The 14,691-nt window shown below is 40.9% G+C and overlaps 1 protein-coding gene across 4 annotated transcripts in view; it reads left to right on the forward strand.

Annotated features, from left to right (window-relative positions):
- ARHGEF28 (Rho guanine nucleotide exchange factor 28) overlaps window positions 1-14,691 on the forward strand; it is a 78,779-nt gene that overhangs the window by 16,551 nt on the left and 47,537 nt on the right. For all 4 annotated transcript variants that reach the window (XM_069881118.1, XM_069881119.1, XM_069881117.1 and 1 more), the window contains exons 2-5: window positions 5,000-5,130; window positions 7,375-7,676; window positions 10,173-10,317; window positions 11,602-11,713. In XM_069881118.1, coding sequence (XP_069737219.1) covers window positions 5,080-5,130; window positions 7,375-7,676; window positions 10,173-10,317; window positions 11,602-11,713 — 610 coding nt within the window. In that variant the 5' untranslated portion in view covers window positions 5,000-5,079. The remainder of the gene's footprint in view (window positions 1-4,999; window positions 5,131-7,374; window positions 7,677-10,172; window positions 10,318-11,601; window positions 11,714-14,691) is intronic.

Raw genomic sequence — 14,691 nt, forward strand, 5'->3', positions numbered from 1 at the left:
GGTTTCCTGGTCTGGAGTTGCTCTCCCTGTGAGACAAGGTATCTGTGGTAGACCTCTGGTGGGAGACTCCAAAGTGGAAATTCTCACACCCCACTTTGCAGGATATGCATCAGTGTTTTCAGATTTTAAGTTCTCTGCTCAGGGACCACTTGTACTGGGTGGTGAAGCCTCTGTCCTCCCCCTGAACTCTTGGGGGCTAGTGGGAGCCAAGTACAGCCTGCATACCTTCGAGGCCATGCATTGCAGGCTGTCTCTCTCCTGTTGAGGCTGTGTGTGCATGGCATAGTTAAAGGTTAATTAGGCTCAACAGAGAATGCGAACATGACTGTGTCTTAATGATTGGGCTGAAGGGGGTGGTAAAAGTTTTGTTTCTTGCTGCAAGACCCCTAATGGTATTTATTTTGTTGCTTAATGTGAAATGGCTTTAAGTTAGGTCTCTTCTCCCTTCCCCTCAGAGGTATTCCTAACCCTTGCACTGTACAGTCTTAGTTGTTCAGAGGCAGTAACTGAGCTTTTCTGGAGGCTTTAATGCTCAGGGGTGCTGAAAGTGTCTGTCTCTTAACAAGTGTGCCAGGCTGTGCTGGAAGGTAGGAGTTATGTGCTGAGTTCGCTTCGGGCAGAGGTGGGAATTGTTACCAAGCATCCCATATCTTGGGAAGGTGCTATATCTGTTGTGCTATAGTATAAAATGAGACACCTACTTATTTCCATTGTATATTCATTTATATAGTAACTAAGGTGGTTGCTTCAGGGAGGGCAGTTAGGGCTGTGAATCCCATGTTGGAAGGGGTCATTTTCTTGCAGTCCAGGTTCAGGTGACAAAGATCAAAAGCAATTTCATGCCTTCGTCCTTGATTCTTAGTGGTTGCTTTAGGAGCACATCTTTTATACCCTGAATATGATTTCTAACATCCAGATCCCTGATCCTCTCTATGTAGTATATAGAAAACATAGTGCCAGTTAAATGTTTGGCTTTATGACAACAGCATGTGAAAGGCTATCTCACTCTAACCTCTGTAGTGCTGTTCTTACATACTTGCTTATTTTTGCTGTTATGAGTAGTTGCACTGTCTGAATGAAACAGTAAGACACTTCAATTAGGGATGCAGATACCCCACTGAAATGGGTTGGATGGTCCACATCTATAGATTAGCACATCACTTTGATCAGTCTCTTACTAGTGTGGACTTACTTAAACAAATTCTGATGACAACTTCTGGATTTAGAACAGTATTTCTGCTATCCTCTGTGACCCATGCAGTTACCCTCTGCATTTTTCACTGACTTCATGGCTCTGTTACTTTTAGTTACACATTAACCCCTGCTCAGATTGCTGGGGGTAAATGTGATGAGCTGTCTGAAACTATTTATTATTTCTAGAGAAGGGAATTTGTAATTTCTTTCCTGTTTCTCAGCTTGGTCACCTTGATATACTTAACTTCTCTTTTGCTGTGGGCTCTCTCATAGAATGATTTAAGTTTTTATTTTGCTGGGAAAAAAGTCACTTTTACATTCTGACCATTTTCCAACACAGGTCATTCAAGGCTGTACATTTTCATATGCCAACGTAAGTCATAGAATCATAGAATACCAGGTTGGAAGGGACAGCAGGGATCATCTGGTCCAACCTTCCTTGACAAAAGCATTGAATTATTGCTATGGTGATGTTCTGTTTTTTTTTTTGAAGTATTTTTGTAAACTTTTGTGCCTGGAATAAACTGCAACCTTTTCTGTATAACTTTGATGACAGTATGGCAGGAGATGTAGACGTTTTGTGCCCAGTTATTCATTGGTCAAAGTCTTTTATTTTATCCATGTTTGGAGATTATCCTGCCCAGCACTGTGGCTTTTGTTCACCTACATCTAAATAACACATACATCTTACTGATCTGTTTACCAGGCAGATGGCAGAAAGCCACATGCTCTGTTAAAGGAGACATGTCCTTATTTTATTCTTTTTCTGTGGCCATGGCACAGTATACAGCCAGAGAGTAGTCAGCTGTGTCAGGAGCATCAGCTTGGTGCGCTGCGTTTGCCAAGATGTTTTGGTACCAGAGCCAATTCTGCTGTGTTGTACTCAGGTCACTTTTGCTTTAGTAAGCATCTTGAAGTCCATTACTGACAGCTTTCAGAGCTAGAATTCTTTGGGACACTTTCACTGTCAGAAAAGGTGCCAGTTTGCCCTGGCAGTGTTACCCTTCTGTCCATATCCTGTGCTGAAATTTTGCACTGGCAATGCGAATAATAATTTTGAATGGGTAGGGCAGATTTTTGAGACATTTTGTTTGAAAATGCATTTTGTTGATACTCGACTTCTTTCAGGCAAGGACAACCTTGCTGTGTATTACTACTGGTATGCAGTGCAGTGTAAACTCAAGCCCATGGGGCCCTGCTGCCATTTTAACCTGGTGGAAGATCTCCTGATGTCTCTGTAAGACTGAGATGACTTGTAGCTTGTGAGGCAAGCTGGAGGCAATTAGTGGGGCTGTAGGAATTCAGTATAATGTGGGTGTTTGTGATGGTTTTGCCACTTTTTGAACTATGCGAGCCTTTCCAGTGGAAATAAGTTACTAGCACAGTCAATGTGTAATTAATAATGCTCTCCCCTGCATTCAGCAAAGTCTTGAAATACTTCTCTTGTTACAAATTTCATGTGATGTAGTTGTCCCTTCACACATTTGAAATTGCAGAGGGGCAGGGAAGTGGGAGGAAAGAGGTACAGTGTGGGTCACACTGCAACATGAAGCCCGAAATAACCTGGTTTCTTTTGTGTGTTCATTTAAAACTTGAGCAAATATTTATTTAGAGATCTCACTTCTAACAACAGACTGACCGCAGCATTTCCACAAAAATATATGGCATTTGGCAGTGATAATCAATAAAGATTTACCAATGGGAAGTACTGCAAGTAGCATATTCTATTACATTTTGTCGTATTTGCGGCAGCTTCCTTCAGAAGTTGTTATTTAGGTTGTTACTCCCTTACAGAACTTTAAAATCACATAGAATGTATTAGAAGTCACTATACATATGTGAAAATGTGATGTAATGGGAGGATTTTTTTTGTTTCTGGTGTAATTCATAGCACAGTCCATTAACTGAGTGTAAGACTTCAGCAGTGGGCACTGTTGCTGAAGTCAAGAAACTGTCCCCATGGGCTTGAGTTTACGCTGTGATTTGGGAGGCCCTAATGCCTGTGCTGTTTTTCAGAGGTACGCATTGGACCTTTGCAGCTTAGCACTGTAGCTGAATACTGCCCTTGCCAGCTGTACTCAGCGGGTTAATATACTAGAGGGAAGGCATGGTGGAAAAGGTAATAAGCATACAAGAAGCTATGGACAACCAGTTTTTTGTCTTCCTGATTGTTGGTTTTAAGACCAGTCCTTGGAAAGCAAGGATACCAGAAAGTGTTAACTGTTTTGCCAAATCACATTTCTATATGATTTTAGCTGCCAAATTCTGATAAACTGCCGTAGAAAATAATGCTTTATACTATTTATAAGCAATGGCTTTGGGATCTTGGTAGGAACAAGGAAATGGGTTGTTGGCTTTAGAAGTTTTCAAGATGGCAGCCACTAAAATCATGTTAAGAATCTTGCAGGAGGGAAAAGCAAAATAAGAAGTGCAAGGATGTTTTCAGTGGTATGTTTTAATGGCCTATCAGGCTTAGAAACCAAGTATAGAACTTACTGTTCTTGGGCTTTATGAGATAGCATCTAAAATTAAATAAAAAAATGTAAGGTAGCATTGCAGTTTTGGCAGTGGTTTGGGACCTTTTATTTTAAAAGAACAAATGCCCTTGACAAGTGTATTTCTAATCTAGTGCCATTTCTTTGTTATAACTTTTCTCACAATATCTGATGCCCTTAAGCATCTTAGATGGGGCATTAAGCAACATGATCCAGTGGAAGATGTCTCTGCCTATGGCTAGGGGATTGGACTGGGTGATCTTCAAATGAATGTTCCAACTCAGACCATTCTCTAGTTCTATAATCTTCCAAAACCAGTTCCATTGCTGTAGGAATACAGCCTGGGAGAAGTCTTTCATGGTATATTTTCCTTTCAGCTTTGCAGAAAATAAACTGAATATGCAGATTATGAAGGATTTTTTTGCATAATTTTCCGTGACAGACAAGCTGGAATTAAGTTCTTTGAGAGTTTTGATTTCAGATATTTTGCTGGGCGTGGAACCTTTCTTTATTACATCATTCTTATGCTAGTGTACCTCAGTCCACTTCCAATGGCAATGTTTGACTTACAGCGTCTTAAAATAAGGAAAACTACTTTACAATTGTGATTTTTTTAATTATTATTTTTTTAGCTTGTTTTCACAGTCTGGAACAAGACTGCTTTCCACTGTGTCAAATTTTGCTCTCTTTATGATCAGAAGATAACATGAAGCCTTGACTATCACATCAAATGCTGGATTGAAGCATAGTGAGATGCAACTTTAAGAGAATTGTGCCTGGAGGACAAAATGACATTATTTCTGTAGCACTTGGTTAGGTTTTCTGCTGCTTAAAGCCTTGAATAAATAGTCAGCCCATGCAGCTTTTTATAATTTTTGCAGTCATAAACACACAATTGAAAGCGAAACTCTGAACTTCTGTTAATGATTTCTGAGGAAACTCATAATTTCTTGGTTCGGTAGCAAGGGATATCAGATGCAGTTTTCATCCTGAACATCTTGTTCAGAGGTCAAATTGTGTTTGGTTGATGTCACTCTGTAAAGGCACTATCAGTATTTTTTTATTTATATCCCTTTTAAAATGTTGTTGCTTTTTTTTAATTTTTCTTTTGGATAACACTGGTCTGCTTTACTGGTTTAAGTTTTATGTTGCTCCCAGTAGGTGGAATGCTTTAGGAGAGTAATCATTTGACAGTAATTTAACAGTATTCGTATAATATATCAAATGTTAGATATTTAGTGTATAGGCCAGAATTGTACGTATTTCATCCCAGATTTCATGGTGTATTTTCCACATTTTCTGTTTTCCAGAGCAGAGACACTCTACCTTTGATATTCTCAGGAAACTCAAGGCTCCACCTGCTTTCTTTAATGCAACCAGACTCTCTGCCATGCTGAGTGAAAATGATGAAGTATATGCAAACTGCATGGTAGTAGACCAAGTAAGCTTATGTTTCAACTTTTGGAAATTTTTTTGTCATCATCTGTTAAAGTAACTTACTTATGCGATAGAAGGATCTTCTGGATCTGATAGCAGTGATGTGTAGCCAGTTACTAAAGCTCTGAAATAAAAACAGTAATACCTTACTCGTCTCAGCTGTATTTTGTGACCCATTTATTAAGTTATTTTCTAACAGAGTCAATTGATGATAGGAATTATTCTCCCTAATTTGCAGGGAAACTCTAAGGCAGCTCTTGCTGTCTTTTCTCTGTGTTTGTGAACTAAATGGTATTTATTTATTTCTAAGAAACATGAACACAACATAACTTTCTCACATGCACTTCAGATTTTCTGAATTCTATGTACATTCACAAAGGAGATGAGTTTACTAATGCTGGCTAATTTCAGAAGTTAGTTATACGCTTATAGCTAAGCTAGTAGGCTCAACAAAAATGAGATATTGCTGAAAAGGTGAAGCTGATGTCCTACAACTGGCACAGAGCATTCTGATACAGGAGATCCTGGCGTAGTATTCATGTTTCTGCTGTATTTGTCACCAGCAATGGAAATGAGCACTGAATTATGTTTTACATCACCGTGTTGCTGCTGAAATTGCCCTGCCGTGGTCACACTCAGATATCATAATTTGGGCAGTCAGAACTAGTCCCACTCTTTTGTATAGCGGTTGTGTGTAGTTAAACAGCTGCCAAATTCTGGTGGCATGTAGCTATGAAGTGATTTATTTATTTGTAACCTGCTGTGGGTTCTCACTGAGTTGAAAGTTGGAATATAGGAGTAAGAAATGATCAGATCATAATGTTAGAAGAAGGCTGAGAATTTGTAAGTGTGGGTTTTGGTTTTTTTTTAATTCTTTCAAAAACTTAAGCCACTGCATTCACTGCAGATGCACCTCATTGTGACATCCGAGATGGATTTTCAGTCAGAGGCCAATGTGTTCAAAATGCATGTAAGTTTATGGAGAGATCCATGAAATAATGATCTGGGAATGAGCAAGTGGCAGGGCACTGAAAATGGGGTCAGTCTGTGAACACTCAGTTTTGACAGTGTCTAGGTTGGAAGGACAGAGCTGCAGAAGTGAAGCACTGTTACATATGCAGATGTTGAACTTGAGCATGTTGCTGCAGGGTCCTTTAGCTTGGATTACTAACCTTTGCTCAAGATGCAGCCACACTCAACTTTGTTGAATTGCTGACTGGGGCTAAATCCTCCCTTGAGCATCAAGCGGCAGGAGCCAGACAGCTGCTGGAGGAGGTCCCTCTGCTGTTGAGGGGAAATGCTGCCTACGCAGGAATTACTTTGCAGGGAGGAGCAGCTGTCTAAGGCCTGGGAGAAGCGTTTACCTCTGCACAACTCATCTGCAACAGAGTATTTCCAGAGCTGCATGTGCTGTATCTCTGAATGCTGATATGGGCTGCTGTAACAATGCCAGCGGTTCTTTCTCTTTTACTAAGAAAAACATTACAGTGGGGATGAAAACACACTTCAAGTGGCACTGAAGAGGAGGAAGTCAACAGACTGAAAGACCAGGGCTTTGGAGACTCTTGAGATCTTTCCTTTCTTCTTGCTTTTATACAGGTGCTTTTTGGAGGCTGAGTGTTTTCACTGGCTGTGCGTCTTTTCAGTGTTATTTGGCATCTAAATTGACAACAGTACATCTAGCTAAAAGACTAACAATAAACTGTATTTTAGTAACTTCTGCAGAGCCAACAGGATAATTCAACTTTTGTTGCACAGATAATTATTTGTTGCCAGGATCTAAATCCTAATCCCTGTATCTGAGTATACATAATTCCCAACTCCATACCTGTCATTGTGCAGGAGGAGAAGTGCTTCATGCCCATAACTGCTTAATAGCAAAAAACAAAGACCCCTGTCTCTTCCTTCCCTGAATAACATCTGCTCTAGGTCATGTATATTTATCTCAAAGCTTAGGAAATTGATGTCAGAAAATTAAAAATACATGACATGTAGGCTGATTTTTCCAAATTAAATTGCATGGTGTTTGGATTCTCCTCTCTATGTCTCCTATACTAATGTATTTTCATATTTTTTTGCTTGAGTTAAGGATTTTTTTAAACTTGCCTTCAATTCCTGTGCTGCAAAATATGGGGGGGGGAGGGCAAAACATATAATCGTAAATAAAATGGCAAACTAATCTGGTCCTTAATTCCCTGACAACACCTCTTGTTACTGCCTCTTACCAGCATTCATTTTTTCTCTGCAGGCTGGAGATTTAAAGACTAACTACATTCATGGAGATGGTGTCAGCAGTGAAACATGTCTAAATCTCACCAACTCAATCCCAATGGCTAAGAGCTCGTCATCTCCTTCCCTTGAGGAAAATGACCAATATACCTATGTTCCAGATGAAGGGAATCAAAGGCCAGTGAAAAATGAAAAATATGGAGGTTTAAGTCATACTGTTTCACCATCTGATCCATACAGAGCAGATACATACCTTCCATTCAAGACCCATGGATTTATTAAGGGTCGAGGCCAACTTTATGCTGACATGAAAAAAAGAAGGTATGGAATTGACTTGATGGTATATCCAGAAAAAAGATTATTTATTATAATCTTTTATTTCAAAAGATGAGACAGAATCTGGAGTAATAAATACTACTACTGAGGTAAAATCACTGTTTTCAATCACTGATATTTAAATTATCTTAATGATCTGTTTTAATAAAATAATTATGAAGGTATTTTTAAGAAATTAAAGGTGTCCTGTAAATAAATTAACTTGTAATGCAAATTTATAGTCTTATACCTTTTTTCTTGTATGTTTTTGAAAAAAAAACACCCAGAATAATTCAGGTAGTCACTGTAAGAGTTTCCATTGTGGTGTTTTTGTCAGAAACCAGGATTTTGCCATAGGTTTCCTCTTTTATATTTTCCAATAAAATAAGTCCAAATAGTCCAAAATCTGCTGAACTCCTTAGGAATCTTTCTGTTCTTTACACTGGCCTGTAGAAGGACCAACTTATCCCTGATTATATATGGTTTTTTTTACTTCAAAAAGACACAGTGCATAGTACAGCTTGCATGTCTGATAGATTCAGCCTGTTTTCTACTCTTTTGCGGGTGCACAGGGCAACAGAGCCAGTTGCCTAAGGACCTTCCTCCAGATGGCTTTAGGTTATGCTGGGAACTGGTTGGCTTCAGGAGTGCAGAGAGCTGTGAATATGAAACTATAGTTTTTGGTTTTAACACTTAGTTAATTTTGTTGATAAAAAGACTTCATTAGTTCTTTGGACAGAAGAATCATGAAATCAGTTCATTCTTATGCAGGAGGTAATTTGATTCTGTCTCCTGCCTTTCAAGAGTGTTTGGACCAGTTAGAGGTAGTGTGTCAGATCTATGTAAAAACAGTAAGGAAACAGTAGTAAGTGTCTGGTTTTGGTTAAGGTGGGCAATAACATTTTTTTCTACCTTATTTTTGAGTTTCTCATGCAACTATTAAGACCCTCTAGGAAGAATATTTTAACACAGATAAAACAACAGATCTTATTGTCAGATTAAGAGTTGTTCTTCCCCAGACCTGCCACCCAAACTACAGGGGTATCATGTAGATTACTATAAATAATTTTCTTCTGCCTCTATGTTGTAAACATTTTCCTCCTATATTTTCCTCCTATACATTTTTAGATATTCTCACCGTTTTTAAGACCTAGGTCAGGTACCTATGAATGAGCTTTAAGAGCTTATATGAATTTTCAGAGACATGTTATTGACCTTAGTATGTCAACTGTAAGTTGTCAAAATACCACACATAAAATAAGACTATCAGTATGTAATTCCAGCAGCCCTGTCCTTCAAGTATCTGAGATGATGTGCAAGTTCCTTAGCAGATCTGCAAACCAGTTTTTTATGTGAAAACAATTCCCTGGTTAAGTTACCCCTAGTGAGATACACATGCTTGTTTGTTGACATAGACACGTATTGCTTTTCCTGTTTCAAAACATGACAGTAACTGATAGTGTGGTTAAATAATTTTTTTTTTTCTGAAACATCACATGCGCTGTTTACTAGGAAACATTGTCAAAGAGCAAATCTATTGATAATGTCAAAAACTACTTCCTTACTGCACTTCTGGAGATCATCTTTCACAAAGTTGATTGTAGTGGTATGTAAAGGAGTTGTGCTACTAGTCCTGGTAGGAAACCTGGCTATTTAGAAATACCACACAAAATTTAAAGTTTTATGTTGTAAGGCTGGAATGTTGTTGCAAGCAGTCAACTTTTCCTTCCAGTCACTCTGATTAGTAGACCATGAACTTGCACTTCCAGCAAATTGGACCCATCCTGAGATATCCTGGTACTGTGGAGAAACCTTAGTGCACTCTCCTGCTCAGGAACCCTTGCCAATCAAGTAGTTTGAGGAATTGATTTAGCAAGAGATTTTTCAGTCCACTTGTAGTCCTGTATGTTTTTAAGTTTGTGTCTTTTGAAATGTATCATAAAGTATCTCAGACCTTCCCTCATCTCTCCTGTTAGTTTTCTCTTCCATCCTCCATCAAGCCACAGATGTAGAAAAATATGTCTGTGAATAGCTAAATCGTATCTTTCTAATACCCACACCCCCCAAATATCCATATATACCCACATGTCCTAATACTGAACTCTGAGCTAGTTGTCTCAGTTTTCCTTGTCATCTATGTAGATAGGCAGATACATTGTGGAATGAAACATCTTGTTTTAAGTGAGATGCTGAACATGGATCTGAAAATCATCCTCCAGAGCTGGCTGACTGTGGTGGGAGTCTGTATGATTGCAAAGAAAATGTCTGTACTGCAGATCCATGAAGATGGGTCAGATGAGTCCTGTACAGAGCGACTGAGTATCTTGACTAGGTGACTGCAAACCTGAGAGGAGGCTTAGGGTGTGATTTATCTGATATAATCATGGTGGTTTAGGTTGTTATTGGTCAGAGGATATGGCAGTATCTTTGCTTGTTGCATTAAGTTTGAACTGGATTGTTACTAAACTTCATGGGAATTAAAAATTTCATTGTCTACTTCAGTTCAAGCCTCGATGACCTTGAAGTAGATGGTGGAAGTGGATGTGTTCCAGACATGTCCCATGTTCACTATGCTCCTCTTGGCTCTTCAGAGACGATGGCTTGTAGCAGAGATGGATTAGACTTACCTCTCAATCTGCAGCCCAAGGTAATTTATACTATCTTGGTTGGCATTATATTCCTTTTAAGTAAATGACTGAAAAAATGTGAGAAACGTTGGCATCTAAAGGGGAAAAATGAGTTCCCAGATGGCAGTGCTAGTCCGTCTGGAGCTGGAGCTCCTCAGTTGTGTCTGGGCTCAACAGCCACCATGGAAACCGTCCATCAGATATTGTCTTCTGCTTTGAAAAAGCATCGTTTATCAGAAGCATTTCAAAGGAAGTGTCCCAGGTTCAGTGAGTCAGCATTTTCTAACCAAAATATGAAGGAGTAAGGAAATGTTTAACCAACTGTAGTTGTGTGAAAGGGTGACAGCTTTGTATAGTGTAAAACCAGACTGCTGCCTGTTTTAAAAAAAACGGCTAGACTGAGGGAAATTCAGCTGGGTTTTGTGCATGGACAAGTGCAAATCTCTCCTCTTCATTATGGTTTTCTGAAGTATCCTGACTACATTAAACTTCACGAGATCATGGTGCTATTTCTGAGGTCTTCAGACGCATATGTAGACCTTTTTTTTATTTGTAGGGATTCTTTATGTTTTTATCAGGCAGACTTATTGCCATTGTAGAGGTTTATCTGGCCTTCAGCAAATGATTACATGAAAGGAGAAAGAGTCCAGGAGAAACACTGAATTCTGTTAAGGCTGCTTTTAAAAACAATAAGGTAAGTGGTTTAGGAGTAGGCAGTGTTGAAATGTGAATGATATATCAAAAATTGGGGGACTTCCCTTCAAGCCTTACCGTTGATATATTTGGGGATCAGAAAATATTTTCACACACAGTAGAAAAAAACCCCACAGAGACAAAAGAGAAGAAGGCCAACTCCTGTCTTTGGCAACTCTAACAGCAATAATTGCTAAGGCAGGGCAACAGTGACATAACATATTCTTCAGGTATTAGAAGTGCTGAGATTAATGGCTCCTTTGATAAAAGAAAATAGCTTGGTCATCAGATATAATGAGCAACATTGTTTGGATGACAGTTGCCAGCAAGCTGGAAAAGAATGTAAGCCTTCTCTTAGTCTCTTAGTCTAACTTGCAGCTACAAATTATTTCCTGTAATATAAAGATTTATCATGGGGGAAGTATGACAGACTTCCCAAGAGTTCAAGAATTCAAGTGAAATTGTCGAAAACTACTTCAACTTAAAATTTTAATGAAGCCAAGAAAATGTATATATGTGGTCAGCCATCTCAAGTTCTGTCACTGATTCTGTTTCTGTCATTGATGTGTTTCACAGTGGCACAAGTTTTAATTTGCTACAATTTCTTGTAGGAATGCACAGTATCTGGAATTCGATCACGGTCCTATTCCTGCTCCTCGCCCAAAGGTTTGTTAAGAAGGCCTCGCATTCCTCGGGACTTTGCATTTGGGGATCTGAATGAAGGTCAGTGTTATGGCTTTGCACCTGCACATCATCATCCCATGCCTGCCTGCTGCAGAGCCAGTGTAGACTGCTTTATTCAAGTCTGTCCTGTACACAGATCTCACCAATGCATGTGAAAGGAGGGTTCAGTTGCCTTTGGTTACCCTGACCATCATCCCTTGCTCTTCTCCCATCTACTGCCTCATTATGCCCTCCCCTGATACAGCAGGGGATTGCTGTATAAATCCCCTGATTGTTGGGAAGGCACACAAACTGGAAGAGCATTAGTCAGCAAAGGTTACACAGTCAAGGGCAGTCATCTTTTCAGAAGATCCTTACCCCAGCCTCCTGCTGAGTGCCCAGCAGAGATTGCATGGAAGCTCAGGATGACATTGGAGAGGTGCAAAGAGGACAGATGGCCCCAGCTTCCTGAAGGTGCCAGGGAATCTCTGAAACATTGGCGGGCTATTGTTGCCTCCACACGCTAGGGAGCAAAATCCACCCTCTCTGTCAATGGAGAGAGATGGCTCTGCAACAACTTTGTAATTTTTTACAAATTGTCTGATGTGCTTTATTTCTAGACACATAGTTTCATGGAATCATAGAATCACCAGGTTGTAAAAGACCTCTTGGATCATCGAGTCCAACCATTCCTATCAAACACTAAACCATGTCCCTGAGCACCTTGGCTACCCATCTTTGAAACCCCTCCAGGGATGGTGACTCAACTACCGCCCTGGGCTGCCTGTTCCAGTGCCCAATGACCCCTTCTGTGAAAAATTTCTTCCTGATATCCAGTCTGACACCTTCCCTGTCATATCTTGAGGCCATTCCCCCTTGTCCTGTCCCCTGTCACTTGGGAGAAGAGGCCAGCACCCTCCTCTCCACAACCTCCCTTCAGGTAGCTGCAGAGGGCATTAAGGCCACCCCTCAGCCTCCTCTTCTCCAGGCTAAGCAACCCCAGTTCCCTCAGCCACTCCTTGTAAGACTTGGTTCTCCAGCCCCTTCACCAGCTTTGTTGCTCTTCTCTGGACTCGCTCCAGAGCCTCAACGTCCTTCTTGTGGTGAGGGGCCCAGAACTGAACACAGGATTCGAGGAGCGGTCTCACCAGCGCCGAGTACAGAGGGAGAATAACCTCCCTGGACCTGCTGGCCACGCCATTTCTGATACAAGCCAAGATGCCATTGGCCTTCTTGGCCACCTGGGCACACTGCTGGCTCATGTTCAGTCGCTGTCAACCAACACCCCCAGGTCCTTTTCCTCCAGGCAGCTTTCCAGCCAGACTTCTCCTAGTCTGTAGCTCTGCACAGGGTTGTTGTGCCCCAAGTGCAGGACCCGGCATCTGGCCTTGTTAAATCTCATGCCACTGGACTGTGCCCAGTGGTCCAGCCTGTTCAGATCCCTTTGGAGCCTCTCTACCTGCCAGCAGATCCACACTTCCACTCAGCTTAGTGTCATCCACAAACTTGCACTCAATGCCTTCATCCAGGTCATTGATAAAGACATTGAACAGGGCTGGACCCAGCACTGAGCTATGGGGACACCACTTGTCACTGGCCTCCAGCTGGATTTCACACCATTTCCCACCACTCTCTGGGCCCGGCAATCCAACCAGTTTTCCACCCAGGAGAGCATTTGCCTGTCCAGTCCAGATACTGACAGTTTCCTAAGCAGAATGCTATGAGAAAGTATGTTAAAGGCTTTACCGAAGTCCAAGAAGATACATCCACAGCCTTTCCCTCGTCCAGCAGGCAGGTCACTTTGTTATAGAAGGTGATCAGGTTAGTTTGGCAAGACCTGCCTTTCTTGAACCCATGTTGACTGGGCCTGATCGCCTGGTTCTCTTGCATGTGCTTCATGATAGCACTTAAGATCACCTGTTCCATGACTTTCCCTGGCACTGAGGTCAGAGGTTCATATTAAGAAGACAACCCACACTTCTGCAATGAGGGTATGGGTTAAATTTAAAAATCATGCAAAGCATGAAATGGAAATACTGTGCTTTTCAAATGGAACACATAACTTAAAAAAACAGTTGCATTTCAGGAGGCTTGGCCTCTGTCTCTGTGACCCTGCCATTTTCATACTTCCAGCTGGTCACTCCTCAAGTGTATGCCTTTAGCTTTCCACTAGTCCTGAGCAAGAGGTAGGACGTGTGAGTTATGGTGAGCCGGATGAGATGGGCACCCAGAAAAGTTGTGAATCCTCCATCACTGGAAGTATTCAAGGTTAGCTTGGATGGGACTTTGAGCAACCTTATCTAGGGCAAGATGCCCCCTGCTGCAGGGAGCTTGGACTGGATGATCTTTGAAGGCCCCTTACAGCCCAAACCATTCTGTGTTTCTGTGACACTGAGTGTGAAAACACACAAAAAGTTGTGGAAATGTTGTTGTTAACTTTGAAACTAATTAACTAATTTAAAGGCTGTTGGAAAGGCGAGATGGAGAAAGCTGATGGGCAGACATACAATGAGTGCAGGCATTATTTTTTCATTAAGAAAGTCTGTTCAGCAGTGCAGCAAATCTGTGATTGCTCAAATTCAGTGTAAGATTTCACGTCCCCTTGTGAGGAGGAGTAAGTACTGCAGCATGCAGCAGGCAGCTGTGTTGTATTTTTCTGCATCACTTAATGTATTTGTAACGATTTGTATCCAACAGATTAGGTGAGAAGTCTTTGACAAAACAAAGCAGAAGAAAAAGAGGGAAGTGTGTCACAGAAGTAGAGGACGGCAGATCAGCAAAGCCCTGTGGTGTGTGCTTAAAGTTGAACAGAATTCCTTTGACTCTGCACCTAAGGGACTGTTGGAGTCACAGCCTGTTAAGTTTAATCCAGATGCCATTACCTGTTCTAATGTGATCTGGGCTTGGGCCCATGTCCTGTTCATTCTTTCTCCCCTTCCTCTTGGGACAGTCAGTGGTGGACTTTTACCTGTCTTGTGGAGACGGTAGAAACCCTTTCCTGTCCATGCTTTGTAAACAGATTGTTCTGTAGCGTGTAC

This window comes from Phaenicophaeus curvirostris, chromosome Z, assembly GCF_032191515.1.
Source record: "Phaenicophaeus curvirostris isolate KB17595 chromosome Z, BPBGC_Pcur_1.0, whole genome shotgun sequence".
In the NCBI taxonomy this organism is placed as follows: domain Eukaryota; kingdom Metazoa; phylum Chordata; class Aves; order Cuculiformes; family Cuculidae; genus Phaenicophaeus; species Phaenicophaeus curvirostris.